The 13,880-nt window shown below is 43.5% G+C and overlaps 1 protein-coding gene across 7 annotated transcripts in view; it reads left to right on the forward strand.

Moving 5' to 3' along the window:
* Arhgap24 (Rho GTPase activating protein 24) overlaps window positions 1-6,952 on the forward strand; it is a 410,747-nt gene extending 403,795 nt beyond the window's left edge. For all 7 annotated transcript variants that reach the window (XM_006975407.4, XM_076546797.1, XM_015994303.3 and 4 more), the window contains 2 exons: window positions 619-1,696; window positions 6,114-6,952. In XM_006975407.4, coding sequence (XP_006975469.1) covers window positions 619-1,696; window positions 6,114-6,357 — 1,322 coding nt within the window. In that variant the 3' untranslated portion in view covers window positions 6,358-6,952. The remainder of the gene's footprint in view (window positions 1-618; window positions 1,697-6,113) is intronic.
* The last annotated feature ends 6,928 nt before the right edge of the window (window positions 6,953-13,880 follow it).

The raw sequence follows: 13,880 nt of genomic DNA on the forward strand, positions 1-13,880 counted from the left end.
TTATCCCTAAATCTTTTTAATGACAAAAGTCACATGGAACTTCATTTTCTTATTGTAGTAAAAAGATGGACCATGTGCACACCATAGACTGTATAAGACTCTATTTAAATACAATACTAAAACAACAATAATGGCTTAAATTCACATGGCGTCTTCTTAAGCATTTCTAATACTGGAAATATTAAACTTGCAATAAATGTTGTATATGGAATAAAGTCCGGGCTCTGGAACATATTACTCTGAGTTAAAGGCCAGAGTCTGACTCCTTTTAGTTTTGTGACCTTAGTCAAGATACTTAATCTTTAAAATAATGTAAAAGTGACTATATGTATGTGTGTAGGTATGCACATATACCTACCTACATACATACACACACACATATACACACACATACATACATATATAAATATACCCATGTTTGCACAGTTCAGGGCACAGACTAGATGCTCAAGAAACTTTAGATTTTATCACTAATATAATCATTAATAATGGAAGTTGTTATTGGTTATAATCATAGTAAATTTCTTCTAAATATCTTTTCTCAAGAGTCCAGTTCAAAATGGGAAATAAATCAAAGCCACCCTCACTCACTCTGTTTTATTTTCTATGTAATTGCAGGCACTGTGGTGGTCCAGCAGTTGATGTCAGTGATGATTAGTAAACATGACCATCTCTTCCCCAAGGACACAGAATTACAAAGCAAGCCCCAAGACGGACTGAGTATCAACAACAATGATAGCCATAAGAAAGCCACGATGGGTCAGTTACAGAACAAGGAAAATAACAACACCAAAGAGAGCCCCGGCAGACGGTGCTCTTGGGACAAGTCTGAATCCCCCCAGAGAGGCAGCGTGGACAATGGATCCCCCACAGCTCTATCAGGCAGCAAAACCAACAGCCCGAGGAACAGTATTCACAAGCTGGATGTCTCCAGGAGCCCCCCTCTCATGGTCAAAAAGAACCCAGCCTTCAACAAGGGTAGTGGGATAGTCACCAACGGGTCATTCAGCAGCAGTAATGCGGAAGGTGTCGAGAAAACCCAAACCACCCCTAATGGGAGTTTACAAGCCAGAAGGACCTCTTCCCTCAAGAGCTCTGGTACCAAAATGGGCACTCACAGTGTGCAGAACGGAACCGTCCGCATGGGCATTTTGAACACTGACACGCTAGGGAACCCCTTGAACGGCCGAAGCATGAGCTGGCTGCCCAATGGCTATGTGACCCTGCGAGACAACAAACAGAAGGAGCAGAGCGCCGAGTCGGGCCAGCACAACAGGCTCTCCACCTACGACAACGTCCATCAGCAGTTCTCCCTGGTGAGCCTCGACGACAAGCACAGCGTGGACAGCGCCACGTGGTCCACCTCCTCCTGTGAGATCTCCCTCCCCGAGAACTCCAACTCCTGTCGCTCCTCCACCACCACCTGCCCAGAGCAGGACTTTTACGGGGGGAACTTCGAGGACCCCGTTTTAGACGGGCCCCCCCAGGACGACCTTTCTCATCCCGGGGACTATGAGAACAGAAGTGACCGCAGGAGTGTGGGTGGGCGAAGCAGCCGCGCCACCAGCAGCAGCGACAACAGCGAGACGTTCGTCGGCAACACCACCAGCAACCACAGTGCGCTTCACAGTTTAGTGTCCAGCCTGAAACAGGAAATGACCAAGCAGAAGATCGAATACGAGTCCCGGATAAAAAGGTGAGAAAACGTGGAAGTCGTTATAATTACCAGAGGGTGGCGACAGCTTCCTGCATCGGTCCTGAGCCACATGGGACCAAAGACGCCCTACCAGGGAGATCTGAGCTCTGGTCTTCCCATCTGCCTGCTATAGAATGTCGGGGAAGTTAGGCAGCATCTACCTCAGAAGCACAAAAGGAGTCACTGGGCCTTGTTTCTAACAGGAAATAGAGTCCTCTTCCGTGATTATTGAGTATCCCTGTCTGTAGTGGAGGGGCCCCAGGACAGGACAATAGCCTGCTGTTTTCACTGGTAAGATGAGCACAGAATTAGAGTAAAATAAGAAGTCAGGTAAAATGTTAGGATGAAATTTAAAAAGCAAAGAAAACGTTTATTTTCATTTTTCAACCGTTTAGTTCTGAGAGAGCATTTTTATCTCACAGCTGTCTCAGACTGGGAAGAATCTGATGAGCTCTGGGAGATGGCAGGTCCATGATGGCACAGGACTTGCTGGGCTCAGTTTCAAGGCCCGACTTTTACAATGAAAATGAATCTGTGGAGACTTTAAAGAATAGATATAAAGTCAATTAACATGGGCGAGTGTGGTCTAAGCAAGGTGCAAGCTCCACCATTATGAGAATATGGTTACATTAAAATCTATTTCCTAGCCATCTACACTCTCCTTTAAATGGCCAGGGGGTAATCTTTGCTTAGCAGCTTCCTTGGGGAAGCTGCCTGGGTGAGTTAAGGGCCGGCAGCTGTGTTCTGTGGCACTGTGCTCTCAAGTGGCAGTGCTCCATCTAGACTGGAGCCCAGGACTCACAGACAGACGCTCATGGTGGAGACCTGAAGGTCACCCAACCCTGCCACGGCCACAGGGACTGTAAACAGTTTAAGCTTATGCTCCTTTTGGTGCAGTGTAGGGCAACAAATGCTGAATTATGGGGTCAGGAGAAACAGTGCTGGGGTCCAGGGCACCACAAGGCATGGCTGACCCAGGTTCAAGCCATGCTTCTTGGAGAACCTCTTCAGGAATGGCTTGCTAGAGTCATCTATAATTTGACTCTCATTAACTACCTTGGTGGGCTGCAAACCCCACAGTTATGAAATTATATGATGCAATATATATGTATGTTTCTTCAATACAGAGATGATAGATAAATGGATGATATATACAGCTGACTTTAACATATTGCAATGAGTTTCCCATCTAATGATTAATTACAAAGCAAAAGATAGCACACTTTCATAAGCTATGGATAATTAAATATAAATTAAAATACTGCTTAGGAGACTGGAAAATGACTTCCCCTGCAAAGTCTTTCTGTGAGACTCATTGAGAGAAATGAGCTTTTGAATTTTTCTCCATGGCACTGCAATAACAAGTGGTATTAAAAAAAGATTGTCACCTCATAAGGTTTGTTCATTTCTAGGAATGTGATGAATGAGTGTGCTATGAGATCTATAGTGCATTTCAGACAGCTTGACAAACAGCAGACCTTTCAAAGAGAGTGCCATTTCAGGGACCCACACCTCCATTTTCCTCTCCCCCTGCCAGGCCAAGGGAAGAGGTCAGGTGGGGCTGTTGCACACCTAGGACGCGTGGTGTGCAAGGATCGGTGCTCTTGTTACTCTCTGCCATGGCTGTGCAGAATTGCACACTTTTCTTCAAATTCTCTCTTAACTCCACCTCACCAATACTGTGGATGGATAGAGAGAGAGACAACAGTTCACTTTGTCTGTCGGTGAGATGTGTTGTTTGCAGCTTCAAACACAAGAGTTGACTGTTCTTTCCTGCACATCCTCACCCTAGTTTCTAACTCTGTGTTCTTAGAAAACACTGAATTGTACTCAAAGAAATTCACCAATATGATATCAGTTATCTAGCTTGATGAATCTATTCTCTCATTAGTTTGATAAACTGTATATAACTATATACATATATAACTGTGTGTAACAGTAACGTATAGCTATTAATCAGACTACTTAAATCTGCAGTTCTCTGATTTTTCTCCTCTACAGGTAGAAATTTTGAAAAAGATACCTTAAAGTCTTATAACATCATTCTGGGCTTGTCCATTTATCCTTGAGACTGTTATGTTTTGTATTGATAATGTAATGCTCTACAAAATGTTCAGGATCTTCCATGTCCTTGTTAATCAATCCTTTTGGATCACTAAATAAATGTCAGTTTTATATTAAGGATTTCCCCCAAAGTCCCCCTTTCTGATACTATTGTGATGGAAGGTTTCTCTCCATGTGAACATTGCATGTATTTCTTCCACTTCCTAGTTTACAAAACACATGCTTGATTATTGATCTAAGGCCATACATACCCCTTTAAAATATGGTCTATTTCACTGATCCCCTCTGTGTCTATTTTATCTCCTCATCTTCTCAGTTTTCTCTCTTCATAACTTTTCCAAGGTATATTGGACATTCTTAATCTAGCCCCCATCTATCTTAACTTTTGCTTCATGTATAGCTTTTCCTAAGTATCAGCCCATGTGACACTCTGTGTCTCTCAGGTCAGTTTTCCAGTAATGAAGTTCTCTTTTTTAATGATCCAAGTCTGCCTATAGTAGAAATTCATGAGTAGATTTTGCTTTTATTCCCTTCCTTGCGAAGAGAACTTGTGCCTCAAGATCTCAGTTGAATCCACTAGCACTTCTTGGCCTCTCTTATCCCAGAGCCCCATCTCTCCCCAGCTGAAGAAGAGAATGGCCCCTCCTCACAGACTTCAGTGTAAGGCTAACACTGCTGTGGGCTTCCACTTACTAACCTGTGTTGCATTTATTCCTGGGTCCCGATACCCGAACATACTATTATTTTAACTTTAGCATTGACAAAGCATTCATAAAACATCTGTAAACGTATCCAGCATTTCATGTGTTTGTTTGAAGGGAATTCCTTTTTATTTTCTGCTTACTCCTTCGGCTTCCTGGGTGTTCTACATGAAGGCCCCTGGCATACGAGCATGTGAATACATTTTCTGCATGGTTTATTTCACGTGGTAATTAAGCTTCGACTTTTTCTAACATGGTTAGTCCAAAAGTAGTTTCAGAGAGCATGGAGACTGAATCGTGGGGTGACTCTGGGTGACAGCCAGCACACTTCCAGCCTCTCAGGTAAAAATTTGACTGCGTGCTACAAATAGTCTTCTTAGCTATTGCCCAATAGGAGGGGTTTATTCTCTTCTGTTTTGCTTTTGGATTCAAGTTACCTGTAAAGGGAGGCTAGCTTCATATTCCTTTCAACTTTCTTACGATCGCATCAAATGTACAGACTATATACAAGGCTTGTCTTTTTCAAAGCAGAAAAATAATGGAAATTTCTATGTTCGAATTACTATTAAGGCAATCCACTTTTTAAGTTCCACTGATCTGACAAACTCGAATGAGCCCCATGGTACCTGAGCTCAGAAAAGGAGAATTGTGCAAGTATCTGTGCTAGCAGATATATGCCACCAAGAACCAAGTTCCGATACTCCTCCCTTAAAATAGTAAATGCACAAGCACAAGGAAAATAGTCTCTGTAAAGAAACTATATTATATTCTATACTTATTGAAAGCACAGTTATAAAGATACAAAGTGTCCACATCCTGTATGGGACTGACAATTTGGAAGAACCATGGAAATCATTGCTAACAAGCTCAGTGGCCAGCACTGTGACTAGAAAGCAGAAAGCAGGATGCTCATTCAGCCATGGCCACTGCTACCTTCCAGCCAAGGATGCAGGTTTCTTCCTTTGTTTGTTTGTTTGTTTGTCTTTGTTTGTTGAGACAGGGTTTCTCTATATAACAGCCCTGGCTGTCCTGGAACTTGATTTGTAGACTGGGCTGGCCTCAGATATCTGCCAGCCTCTGCCTTCCCAGTGCTGGGATTAAAGGCGTGTGCCACCACTGCCCGGCTATGATGCAGGTTACTATTGGCCCTTTCATATAATAGGACTACATCCTCTTGAAAACTCCGTTCTCATCAGGGGATGTAGCCTGATGACAATTGTTGCTGAAGTCTTTTCCCTAGAAAGTCTTGTGGTTGCCCTCCTTTCTTTCCACCTCCACACACTGTCCCCATCCATTCAGAAAAGCCAACTTGCCACAGCAGGCAGGAGGCTGCCTCTGCCTTTGCCCCTTCTCTGCTACATGCTTGAGTCTCTGGTCTGTCTGTGCTGACCCTGCTCGTTCACTATGAAGTGACAAGCAAGCACTTCCCAGAGACGTCCCAGAGACTTGCGACGATGGTAATAAATCACGGTAGCAAATTGTAAATCAATAGCACCAAGAAAAACCTTATTAGGCATGGCTTTGATGCTTTGACAGGGATCATTTTGATTTCCTAAGTGCTGTAGACGGTTTGGAAAACAGATCTCATTCGCTTGCACATTTCAGAGACACAGAATTCACTTGTCTCTCGTTTCTCTTCCCATGCTCCACAGCTTAGAACAGCGGAATCTGACTTTGGAAACAGAGATGCTGAGTCTCCACGATGAACTGGATCAAGAAAGGAAGAAGTTCACCATGATAGAAATCAAGATGAGAAATGCTGAGCGAGCAAAGGAGGATGCCGAGAAAAGGAACGACATGCTTCAGAAGGAAATGGAGCAGTTCTTCTCCACATTTGGAGATCTGACAGTGGAGCCCCGGAGAAGTGAGAGGGGAAACACCATATGGATCCAGTGAGCCTTGCTCAACTGTCCTGGACCACTCCAGGGAGGACACTGGGAACTTGGGGTCAAACAGTATGGGGGAACAGTGTGGGTTCAGGTGGCTGGTCTGTGTAGAGCTTCATCCCGTGAGGAAATCTCATTTACAGACATCACTATCCATATCTACAGTGTGTACCAAAGTTCTGTCACGCTCCATAATGCTACTGTCAAGTGTTACAACTGGATATGTGTATAGAAAGTAGTTTGTAAGATGTCCACTAATAGGAAGAAGCATATCTCAATGATTATTTTGTTGCAAGTCCTGTATTTAAATGTTGAATCAATACGTTGTTGCAATTCAGCTTGTATTCAAGCTTCACCCCTTGCACTTAACATAAGCTATTTTTGGCATCGTGTTATCATACGCTTATTTTATAGATCAATATTTTTATTTCCCCTTTTGCTGATGAAATGAAGATAAGAAGAAATATAAATATATAAAGATATATAAGATGAGTTATTAAAGTCAAAAGAATACTTTGTGGCTGTGCTGTTTGTGCCAGTAGACCTTGCCATGACCAAAAAGAGAAATGTAAAAAAGTTTTATAAAATATAGTAGAATCACCAGATACCTGTCAATGGTTCTTTAAATTCTTCAGTTTGGGCTGGGGAGGTGGCTCAGTGAGCACGAGGGTTTGCCACATAAGCACGAAGACCTGAGTTCTGATACACAACAACCACATGAAGAACCAGATGTAGCCTCACGCACCTATATACCTCCAGAACTGGGAGTGAAGGAAGCTAGAGCTTGCTGGACACCAAACCTGTCGTGGGAGCCTTTTTCTAGGGAGACACAACATGAAAGTCCACATAGGGAAATGATGCCAGACCAAAGTGATAATTCTACCTAAACGCAGCTTAGTGAACCAGGTAACTAACTGAGGTTACTTATGGAGGTATATGTGAGGGATTACTTCAGGAGCATGGACAACTCAAATGCTCCATCACTGAGAAGCGCCCCTCACCAAGTTGAATGACAGATGTATCCCTGGAGCTCTCTGCACAGCATGCAGATAGCTCAACAGGTTGGAAGGTCTCTCTCCTCAGCAGCCCTTACTGTTGTATTATCTTGGAACTAGAGGGGCTTTATGAATCTGAGTTCCGGGGACTTCCTGAAACTTGTGAATTATTTACTTCCTGAGTCTCAGCAAGACTCCCTCCAGGATGGAAAGTTTTATTGCTAAGCAACACCAGCCTACCTAAAAAGCAGCAAGCTCCAGGTTCACTGAGAGATGTTGTCTCTGTGGAATAATGCAGAATATCATGGGGGAATGCACTTGATACCTCTTCTGGCCTCTGCCTACATGGGTGCTCAAACCTAAACACACACACACACACACACACACACACACACACACACACACACACTTTATTTAACACTGATGTTCTATTTGTGTGACACTCTAACACATGGACATTGACACTCTGTTGGGAAGTGCTCCTCCAGCTGTGCTGAGGGATCACAGATGTGATGATGCTCTTATGTAGGATGGAGAAGGAATGATGCAGAAGTGCCCTCATCTGTCATGCATTTCTTGCCCTGAAGTAACTCTCCGTACCATTGTGCTGACTGCTGGAGGATGTCTTTACACCCTTACAAAGTTGGGAAGCAATGCATGATCACACTTACCCCCCAGGATTCCAGCTCCCTCCTTCAGACGTGCCAGCAAATGGATGGTCTGTCTGTCTGTGCCTGTCTCCAATCAAACTACTAGAATGCATGTCATTTTGTGATATCTCTCTCTCACTCAAGCTGTTGTTTGGGATTTTTCTCTGTGCCACAGCTGGGAAAGAAATCTCTAGCAAGATGATAAGAAAAAGGGGACCAGGAGAAATAGGAGAATAATATGAAAGAATTAATGTATTTTTCTTCTTCTTTTTATAATACCATTTTCTTTAATGAAAACATTCTCACTTTTAATAATTTTTGAATATCAAAGTGTAAAGGTCCACTTTGGACAAATATGTGACTATTATCAATATTAACTTTCTAGAAAAATCCGGAACTCTTTGAGGCTATCGTTTTAGGAAAACAATTTTTTTTTTCATTTCAGTAAGGCAATGGTTAAGGAAAGCTAGTGATGGGGTAGGAACCACACACTAGAATTAAATGTCACAAGGGGTGTGACTATAAACAGCAGACTATTGAGTGTGTGGAATTTATGTTTTTTGGAAATGGCGTGTTTGTGTATTTCAGAGGATACAGTCTTCGTGACATGATTTTGTCATTTCAGCTTTTGTGAATCTCCCCACTGAGCAAGTTTGTGTGGTCATTTGGATTCAACCAGTGTTTCTGCAGCAAGAACTGTTCTTATCTTTTATCTTTTGCCCTTTGCTTTTCTACATCGACAACCAGAGCCTTTCATCCGGGTACGCCACAGGAAATTCAGAGTCAGATTAAGCAAACTCCAGCTCAGAACCCTCTTGCTATGCTTTGGTATCTCTCTCCAGCTTGTAGCTCAGGTCAGAAAAGCTTCAATCACATCCAGTGAGCTACATGATATGTCAGTAAAACACTAAGGTCAGGCTAGCGAATGGCCTGGGTTCAACATGTCGGCAGTTTGCCAACCATTGTTGAATCTTCCATGCATAATTTGCTCACTCTGCAGAGTTGAAATAATAAAAAAACATTTCTCAAATAGCCATGCTCTGTGATTTAGTCACAGGCTGAGCCCCGTGACTGGCAGACAGGGAGGACCCTATAAATGTTAATTGAATTGTCCAACTCCACCTTGTTCTGTTCTTCAGTTAACTTTCCCATTGCTCACATCACTGATCTTTACCTAGTCATCCTCTCCTCTTTTCAGCATTCCTAATCTTTAGACGAAAACATTCTGCTCTGCCAAGCCTGTTCTGATATCTTCACTCTGTTTCCAGGCTGCCTTACAAAATCATCCTCTGACCCTGGTTTGCCTTGGTTAATGACATGTGATAATTTTCACTAGTGTAAAAGGATTTGACCAATAAGTCTTTCTTACTTCTTACCAAGTTTTGTACCACTCGCATGCCAGTTCATTCCTGTGAAGCTTCCTGCCTGCTGTTGCTATGGTCTTGTTTGCTTCCCTCTGGGTGGCACAGTGCATATTTTAAGAGCCAAATCATTGGTAGTTCTGTTAGTGCAGGCAGAGAGATTTCAGAGAAGAGGCAGATAGTCAAAAAGGCAGCTTAAGCTTTCAAATACATTTCAGAAAAGCAATCTTTAAATTACTTATCATGCTTATGTAGCATGAACCTTAGAGAGTCTTATTAATAAAATCAAACCTGGGCCAAGTATTGGGGTGAACACTGGAAGATCAGAGAGACAGAACAAGCCACAGCTAACCTCACCTGGCCAACTTCTCAGCTGATCTTGTTTCCTCAGACTGGAAGCTTCTGTGTCCTCATATCCGAATGGCTCTCAGCTGAACTGTGCTGCTCAAAACCTAAAATCTTAACCAGCCAAATGCTTAACCAGCCAAATGCTTCTAGTTCCTGGTCCTCACACCTTATATACCTTTCTGCTTTCTACCATCACTCCCTGGGATTAAAGGCATGAGTCACCATGCTTGGCTGTTTCCTTGAACAGATGGATTTCTGCCTCTGGAATGCTAGGATTAAAGGCGTGTGCTACCACTGCCTATCCTAAGTATCTAGTGGCTTTTCTGTTCTCTGACCCCAGATAAGTTTATTAGGGTACACAATATTTTGGGGAACACAATACCACCACATTAGTTAAATAAAAACCCGAGCTAAATCTCAAGGCTTTAAACTGGTGAGAGTAAATCCAATTATAGCCATTTCTTCTTGGCCCACCCTGTCAAAAGCTCAGACACAAACTCACCATAACTAGACTTGGTCAACCATCTCCCATCTCACTGGGTCACCTGGAGCAGCTTCTAAGTGACTGCAAAGTAGAAGCCAACAGTAACAGAATGTGGTTAATCATTTCTTCCTTAGTTGGACTGAAAAGTTGAGATCAAACTTTATTTCCAAGGCACAGGCCATCCAGGACAGAACATCATCTTCATGTCCACCTCAGTGTAAGACCCACCAGATATGAACGAAGTACATGGTTCTATGTTCACATGAATCCTCTACTCCAGTCTTGTCAAAGCCTCCTTCCCCTCTTATCTGGAGTCCACTTCACTCTTCTGGAAGCTAGTCTAGAGTTGCCGTCCCTACTCTTCCACTGCCTCATCCAGAGACTAAAGTGGGTCTCCCGTTCAGTAGACATTCTCTATGGAGCACTCTAGAATCTCAAAGCAGAAAAAGTTATATTTTTGCGTCTAATTTGTGGATAGCTCTTTTCCACATCTTTTTTTCCATACTGAGGAAGAATGATTTTAGGAGCCAGCACAGTAGAGACAAAACAGCAAGAAACCAGAGCACAGCAAATCGAACTGGCTTTTCAACCTCCCTCAGGCAAGGTGCCAGGAAAGGCAAGTCAGGTGTTGTCTTCTGTGAGTTGGAAACAATACCTACAAAGTACTGACATTGTCATGATTAAAAAGCCCGTGTTATGATGAATGCGCCACCTCAGTGCAGGCCACTTAGATCCACTAATAGCTCCGTGGGTAAGTGAACCATCCTAAGGAAATAGGATGATATTTTTGTGGCCTTCAACTTCTCACCTTCCACAACTTATGCTAAAGAGCAGTCCAGCACGAAGTTTAAAAATTTTTTAATGAAAATATGGTTACCCTGCTGTTACTCAACTTTTGACTTTTGAGGGATACTTTCATAACTGTTCAAAGTGACAGTGACCATGGATATCATGAGTAGCACGGCCACCTGGGTTTCACCTGAAAGCTGAGAACTATAAGCTGGTATAAGAATTAATTAGAAATTAGTAACTTGAAATTAATAGTTGGATATTATAAAAAAAAAAGTTTGTGGGTGCTAGAGAGATGGCCCAGCAGTTAAGAGCACTTGTTGCTTTTATAGAAAACTGGGGTTCAGTTCCTAGCACTCACATAGTGGCTCACAACCATCTGTAAATCCAGATCTAGAAGATGCCCTCCTCCAGTTGCCTTGGGCATTGTGCATATGTGCTGCACATACAAACAGACAGAAGAAACACCCATGCACATTAAACAATATTTTAAAATATGTTTGCTACATCCTACATTTACAGACTTGAAGTTGTCTTGCAACTGAAACGATTCTAAATTACAAGTTCAAGAGAAAGGATTTGCTTCCAGATGTTGAACCTATGCCATTAACTCACTGGACAAATCATGTGGTGTGCTTTGGAGAACGCTATAAATGGAATTGTCTCTGCAACTGGAACGCTGATGTTACATGTTAAAATTTCCAACTATAGCTTATATGAAGCCACGTGTATCTATTTATTTACTAATTTGCATTGTTCTCAGAGGGGAAAGTGTGGCCTTTGTACTTCAGGGTTGTGTTGAAGACAGTGATGTTGGCCACAAGTCCCATGGCCCCTCCTGTGAGTATCTAGGAAGGAAAAGGTGAGTTTTCATGATCTGAGACGAGCTTCAAACCCTGGCCCTGCAATGTATAGTTAGACAAACTTTGTAGAAGCGAGACAATATTTGTGAGAATGAGTCCGATATTTTTCTGAAGCAGGAAATACACTGTGCCTCCCTTACCCTGTCCCTGTGGGGAGAGTGAGATGGCTGATGTGGTTAGCATGCAAGCACAGTGCGTGGTGCTTACTTAGCAAGTGGTGGCCCCCAGCTGCACACTGTTTGATCTGGAAACTAAAGCAGGGACCGGCCTTAGCAACACAGACAGCAGCCGAAGCACATCACACACCCCAGCACGGGATGCCCCAGTCTCGGGGACTCGAATTTCGTATGTCTCCCCAACATCACCTGAGGTTGGCAGCTGGGAGGGGGGACAAAAAGGCACCCTTTCTTTTTCTGCTCTGAGATGATGACAGTGGCATCTCAGAACTAAACACGAGATCAAAAGGGTCGTACCTGCAACTGTGATTCAACACTTCTTAACATGGAGGGTGGTCCTGGGTGTTAAGTATGGAGTAAAATATAATGAAGTACCCAAAGATATAGACCCGTGACCTGAAGTCTGTATGCCCTGGGGTACCAAGTTGCTGATAAAAAACCATAAACCATGGACCATGAAAGTAAGGAAGGCTGAAGCCCAGGAAGACACTACAGAACCAAGACTTTTCTGGAAGTCCTGAAGGACAAGGGAAAAGTTGCCAGGAAGGACGGGAGAGTTGGTGGGAAGCTTTCCTGCCTGTGACCCAGAAGGTGCTTTAAGGGCAGATGTGAGGGAGCCTTTCCAGTGTAATACAGATGTGAGGGAGCCTTTCCAGTGTAATACAGATGTGAGGGAGCCTTTCCAGTGTAATACAGATGTGAAGGAGCCTTTCCAGTGTAATACAGATGTGAGGGAGCCTTTCCAGTGTAATACAGATGTGAAGGAGACTTTCCAGTGTAATACAGATGTGAGGGAGCCTTTCCAGTGTAATACAGATGTGAGGGAGCCTTTCCAGTGTAATACAGATGTGAAGGAGACTTTCCAGTGTAATACAGATGTGAGGGAGCCTTTCCAGTGTAATACAGATGTGAGGGAGCCTTTCCAGTGTATTACAGATGTGAAGGAGTCTTTCCAGTGTAATACAGATGTGAGGGAGCCTTTCCAGTGTAATACAGATGTGAGGGAGCCTTTCCAGTGTAATACAGATGTGAAGGAGACTTTCCAGTGTAATACAGATGTGAGGGAGCCTTTCCAGTGTAATACAGATGTGAGGGAGCCTTTCCAGTGTATTACAGATGTGAAGGAGTCTTTCCAGTGTAATACAGATGTGAGGGAGCCTTTCCAGTGTAATACAGATGTGAAGGAGCCTTTCCAGTGTAATACAGATGTGAGGGAGTCTTTCCAGTGTAGTACAGAGGACACACCTGGCTATGCTGCCAGTCTGCCCTGTGCATCAACTCTCCCACACACCTGGAGACCCAGAGACAGTCTCGGGACCCGGTGACTTCGGCAGTTATGCCAAGAGAGTAGGCAAGCTGGAACAATGAAATAATGGAATCTTGGTGCCTTGTTTTTCTTTTTTGTTTGTTTTGTTTTGTTCATGACAGGGACTTTCTATATAATAGCTCTGGCTCTCTTGGAACTCACTCTGTAGCCCAGGCTGGCCTCAAACTCACAGAGATCCTCCTGCCTCTGCCTCCCGAGTGCTGGGATTAAAGGTGTGCACCACCACCACCCAGACATAATGGTGCCTTACAAAGTCTGGAAGACTGGATCCCCAGGGACCATTGCTTGAGTCTCTTCATGGTCCTCTTCATGGTGCACAGGTGGAGAGCGAGTTGGGAGTTAGAGCTGCCCAGCTTAACGGCCTCGTGCTGTGAGGGGTCTGGGAAAATGAACAGTCCCCTGGTCAGCAAACCTCAATGAAAAGCAGAGCGGGCCAATGCATCCTTTCTAATGCACCATTTGGGGCTGAAGTCCACATCGGGGTGACAGATACTCTTTATCAAAGCATGTGGCTCAAGGGCTAAGGCCAGGTGAGATCAG

The sequence above is a fragment of the Peromyscus maniculatus genome, chromosome 10 (assembly GCF_049852395.1).
Source record: "Peromyscus maniculatus bairdii isolate BWxNUB_F1_BW_parent chromosome 10, HU_Pman_BW_mat_3.1, whole genome shotgun sequence".
NCBI lineage: Eukaryota > Metazoa > Chordata > Mammalia > Rodentia > Cricetidae > Peromyscus > Peromyscus maniculatus.